The 6,000-nt window shown below is 32.3% G+C and overlaps 1 protein-coding gene across 1 annotated transcript in view; it reads right to left on the bottom strand.

Annotated features, from left to right (window-relative positions):
* Window positions 1-438: 438 nt before the first annotated feature.
* Window positions 439-6,000, bottom strand: part of LOC149478019 (uncharacterized) — a 45,527-nt gene continuing 39,965 nt past the window's right edge. Inside the window, exon 2 of the mRNA XM_089710062.1 lies at window positions 439-1,528. Within this exon, the coding sequence (XP_089566188.1) occupies window positions 1,137-1,528 (392 nt within the window). The 3' untranslated portion in view covers window positions 439-1,136. The remainder of the gene's footprint in view (window positions 1,529-6,000) is intronic.

The raw sequence follows: 6,000 nt of genomic DNA, 5'->3' as shown, positions 1-6,000 counted from the left end.
ACCAAATTATTAAGGGCCGATTTTTCAATGCTTGGTTAAAACTTATCCGTCCAATAAAGTATTACACGATAATATTAAAATGTCACGTAAACTGTCAAATACGAGCAATTCGAATACATTTTTAAAATGGTAGTTTTATACATTATTCAACGAATAAGTTTTAACCAAGGATTGAAAAATCAGCCCTAAATAAATAAAAATAATCGATTCAATTATTTAAAAGAAATATAGCATAGTATTTAAATTAATTATTCCATTATCTCCACTTATCTATTTGATAAATAAACATATAGACAAATTTTCTTTTAATTTCAAATAAAATTTTAATACAATAATATATAATATATATCATACATTATTTGTTCCTACCATTATTCTGTTATATAATATTATGATAATCAAATAAATTCATTTATTTAAATGTATAATAATCACGAATGTACTACAACCGTTTATAATAACTTATCTCTATTCAAAATCTATTTTCTACTCTGTACATAATACTATTTACAAGAAATATGTTAATTATCTCTGGCATAAAAGAAACTTGGTTATTGCACATATGGTAATAATATCCCGAATTATGCTTTAAAACTACATGAGAAGGAAAATAAAGAAACATATTTTTGTTATTTTCTTAATACATATATAGAATTGTTTATATGTTAAGCACAATGCAATAATACTTATAGGCATAACAAACTATATGCTAATAACAAATGGTAACTTCTTGATTTTTTTTTCATCTGCATTATGTAGAGAAACCAAGAAAGCTTTAATTGTTACGTAATTCGGGATATTATTATTGTAAACTGATATAATATTAGATAACATAGGGAATCTGTTTGATATTGCATAATCCTTGATGCCAGATGATATAATAAATAAATTAAGTATCTCTCTAATTAAGTACTTAAATAATCAACTATCACATTTATTTTATACTTATTTGTACAGCGCTCTAAATATTTACAGATTAAATAAAAACATCGACACCACTAGTTCGAAGCACTCAAGTTCTATCGATTATAATCGATTATAATAACGAAAAGCACTGTTCGATTATTCGAATTGTCTTAAAAATCGAGTAGACGTCTATCGTAGACGTCAGGCGCGACGGATCGCGCCGACTCGTTTCATTTTCCCGCGTTCACGACTAAATTCGTAGCTGCCTCCTCACTTGCACCTATGCTCATGGCTTTCTTCTTCAAGATGCCCAAGTCTGTGACGTTTTCAAGGAAACTCTTATGTGCGGAGAGCACCTTGGCGCTTTCTACGTCTTTTTTTAGTTCTTCCATGTCGCGTTTCAATTTTGCTCGTCGATTTTGAAACCATGTGATGACTTGAGCGTTTGAGAGGCCGAGGGAGCTAGCGATCTCGTCTCTGTCGGCTGGAGAGAGATACTTCTGGTAGAGGAATCTCTTTTCAAGCTCAAAGATCTGGTGGTTTGTGAACGCCGTTCTGGACTTTCTTTTCTTCTTCGGCTGTGGCCGCGAGTTGAACAGGTTGAGGTGATTTGACTGACCATCTGGAACAATAGAAAATTCAATGTTAATACAATTGTTTACAGCTAGGCGTTTCCAAATATAGGTATGCAATAAGGAAAACTAGTAGGAAATTATTTTTTAAGAGGAAAAATGATATGATTCACTCTAGTCTAGTTTTTACATATCGACAGGAAATCCCATCATTCCTAATCGTGCATTAAAATAATTTATCAATGGAAATGGCCCGTAACCACGTACGCCATAAGCCATTACAAATTGAGTTAATTTTTCTCTTCAAACAATTTGCTTTGTAATGACAAAACACAATGAAAAAACAACATTGCTTTTTACAAGCCGTCACGAAAGTGTGATATGAGCGCCGTGCGTATCGATTAACCACTTGAGCGTCTATTGATTAAACAGCTCTACGTTACGAGATGTCATCGATATCGATTACACGCTGTGTACGACAAGTTCCAACTGCTTCCATAATAAACGTTTAATGTATTGGAAACAAGTCGAAAGCATCGCTATAGGTACTAGCTCTAGAACATAAGAACGTCTTTAGTGTATTGCACGTGATGGAATTCGAAATTGAATTAAAATTTAGTCGTGATAGAAATAGTGAGGTCGTTAAATGCATGGTATTTAAATTTTTAGGATCACTTTTTGTGATGCTCCATTTAAGTAGGTACTTATACATGTCATGGAAGATACAAAAGTAAAACAATCAATTATGTACATAGTTTTAAGCTTTTATAAGCGCTGCAAGTTCTGGTTAAACCGCTATTTTTGTCTTTTTTTAATCTCAGGAGCAATTACTTTAATCAGTTAAACCTCCGTTAGTTACCTAATTAACAAGTTAATTCATTAACACCTAGCTAATGAAAAAATAAGGTCTAATTTGCAACGTTTTCAACGTGTGTCTTAATCCCTTATTCAACTTGACCTGACACAGATAAAAAATATTTCCACAAATGCAATCAGCATGACATTAGAAATGGCGCGAAATAATCTCGATGGTCGTGTCACTGCGACATAAAGTCAGGTGCACACAGGCAAACCGTGACTGATTAAGAATTTTTTACACTGCGATACTTAACGATGTCTTTGAATTTTGCCTCTTTTTTGGCACTTTGGGTGTTTTATTCAATCCTAATTGAGGTCCGGATTCGTTAAGGATGCGATTAGGTCGTGATTAATACTCGATGTGCCGGCGGTATTTCGCTGCGATTTAAAATAAATTGTTCTCTTTATTTCGATTTCTTTGAAATTGGACGTGACGGTGACTGAATGGAATCCCGCCTAATGTGTTTTGAAAGGATGTATGTTTGTAACAAACGATGTTAGATTAAAACACAAAACACCTTTTCATGTTATAAAACAATGAAGCGCAGATTATCATTTTTTCTTATTCATAAACATCTTTTACAGAACCAGATAAGCAAGTTTTTACAAACATGTATGTTTTCATAAAAATGTTCCAAGTTCCAACCTAATGCTTTTATGTTGTTAAAGGAATGAAAGGAAATGTCGAATGACTCACTTCGCGAATATTACTTAGCCGCTAAATTGCACTAAATACGGTTCAAAGAAATTGTACATTAGCACCTTTAGAACATTTATACAATGGATAGGCAGTTTAAGTTAACGACAGCGATGTTAAACTGTAAAGGTTTTATTAATATGTGCGGTGAACCGCGCCATACCAACGATATGAGTGACGCTTCAAGGATGTTGCCATTAAAAATATTTCTTAAAATATTGTCATGTTTACATTTAATTATCTGTGGATTCTAATTTCAGCTTTATGGTTTTATTGATGTGTAACAAAATGTCAAATTGAATTATTCTTTTATCATTACTGCCTTTGCCTTTACTGGTCCATAATACATATTCTACACTATTACATTAATAGGTACATAATAGGAACATTAAGAAATATTTTCTTATCAACATAACATTCCTTAATCATTTACATTTAAAACAATCGTGTTATGCTTTAATCCGTAACGCATTAGTATGTTAATTAAAAAAACCATTCTAGAACTTTACACAATTTCAGAGCGAAACAAAATTGGACAGATAACATTTAGAAATAGGGCAACACAACGGATATACAGATAATTATTACCTATTTGTTTGTTTCCGGTACATTACTTTGATGTTGGAAAATTACATGCATACATAACCGGAGAACAAAGCAATTTTTAAAGGACTTGTAATCGAGCTTATGAATATTATAAAAAAAACTTTATGGGTTATGTTTTATTTTTCAAACTGTTACGTTTTTTCACAGCCAGTGCTTGCTATTGAATATTTAAAAAAATACAGATAATACAATGTTCGCACTGATTAATTTTTTAATAGGATACTTCGAACGGAATGCCCGTATGTCATTGTGTGCTCGTTAAAATGTAGCGATAGCTGGGCGTATTTTTATGATACATTTTATGACAGAAGAGTTACATTTTAGCGGTGCGGGCTGTTTATTACAGTGCCATAGACTCAAATAATGTTTTAGTGTCTGATAACGAGTCGAACGCTTTCTATAACTATAGCAACGTGTAACTATAGCAACGAATTAAGGTCTTTGTTTATTTGGAAAGTGTTTTAATTAAAGTTTTATAGCGCGAGGATGGCAACATGAGTAACATCAAAGACTAACTTTTGTGAAGTCAAATGACAGCTATACATGCAACATTTATGCCTAATGGGAACACAACTGAATATTATTTAGGAAATAATGTATTGTAGAACGCGAAATGTTATGCCCACTTTTTTGTTTTTATTAAACTCATAATAATATGGTTTCAGTTTTAAGCCTAACTGAGAATAAAGATAAGCTGATTTGGATAAAAAAAATATCCTTGTATTTCTTTGAATTCTAAAGCTCCGAAATTACTTAGTGATTTAACAGTAATTGGACTCCATAATAATATTCTTTTATAGTATGAAAATAACAAAAACACATCTCAACGTGATCGAAGCTACAGTAGTCAGTAAGCTACGGTCCATATGAAAAGCAGGAAAATTTACATACATATTAGAATAAGTAACTGTACGTAGACATTGCTATTGAACCAAGGGTCAAAGCTAACGAGGACAAATTGAATATCCTGTCTTGTTACTGACATGAGATTTACGCGAAATAAATGGTTGTTTAAATGGACAAGATAACATTGGAACACCTTGTTTGTTTTATTTCTTTCAATGAAAACCCAAATTTCACTGTCACGATATCGTCCCACTTCCCAGTTTATTAAAATTAATTATTTTTAATATTCTGGTCGTACTTTTCATGATATTTTGTTAAGGATGATAGTCTGAAAAGTATAAAATTAAAGCTTTATCAGGTCGAGTTTTATCAGTTATATTACACAGTATATCAAGGATTATTATTTTAAAATTAACATTTGCAAAACCACAAAACATTTATTTTACGGACTCTCAAAAAATATCTACATAATTTTCTATAACTTTTTTGCACTCCGCGTGACGATCTCCAAAAATCAGTTTGGTAGTTCCTACGATAAACCGCGTTAAACCGAATTCTATTGAAACGTTAGCGAAAAAAGCGTGACGTGTGCTTCATTGATACTCTTGATTGATTGATTGGTGGATTGGTAGAAAAGCGTTCGACGGTCACGGACCGGACCGGTCTAGAAATAGATTTTTTACGCGCTACGTGTTACTATTTTGGTATCGTATTGGCCATTTGGAATTTGGTTCTGTGTACGGTCGATTTTATACGTATTAATTATCGTTTTATCGTTTACTTATACTTCAGAAGTTAGAACTTTTTGCTTTGAGGAGAATATTTAAAAAAAATAAGACGATTACAAAAAGAGAAAGCTTATATCTACACTGTAACATAGAACCTAGAAGTCGGCTATTAAAGGTTATACAACTTCGTTTACTTCAAGGTTCGGATACATGTTTCATTAATGAAGAATAGAATGTCTTTTTACAATAGCATCATTCAAGGGACAGTGTACACTCATTATCCAAAATTAACCAACACATTATTTAGTCTGTATTTTTTTAAACAGCGGTTCACATTAAAAGCGTCGTCTCGGCTGAACGGCTCGTCTCCCACCACGCGCGATTACCATCGTTTGTAGATAGACAGACAGACACACCGACACAATGGCCCGGAACGATTGTGAGCTTCTTAATTAGGGATAAGTATCCGGTTTTTTGGGCAGATGACAGATTTGTTTGTATAAATATTATTGTGAATAATTTTATTTTTAGACTTGAAATACCAGCATATTCATACGACTGTTTAATTTAACAATAAGAATGTAGTAGCTAAATAATGAGATATAAAGAAGCTTACTAAGTAGGCTTTTAAAACCAGCAACAACAATTTTCTTACATAACATTCGCATTAAACTAACACCGTTAGTATCTTTGAATACATATCCAATGTTTGTTTATTTATTTTGCACGTCCAATATTTGCATTTGATTTTGTAATGTATGTGCGGATTTTTCGTAGAACTGGTAAC

Source organism: Colias philodice, chromosome 23, assembly GCF_061535455.1.
Source record: "Colias philodice isolate Cphi_HAF_F1 chromosome 23, ilColPhil1 Martin Lab GWU primary, whole genome shotgun sequence".
Taxonomy (NCBI): domain Eukaryota; kingdom Metazoa; phylum Arthropoda; class Insecta; order Lepidoptera; family Pieridae; genus Colias; species Colias philodice.
The sequence above is the reverse complement of the archived record's forward strand: the minus strand, read 5'-3'. Positions and strand labels throughout refer to the sequence as shown.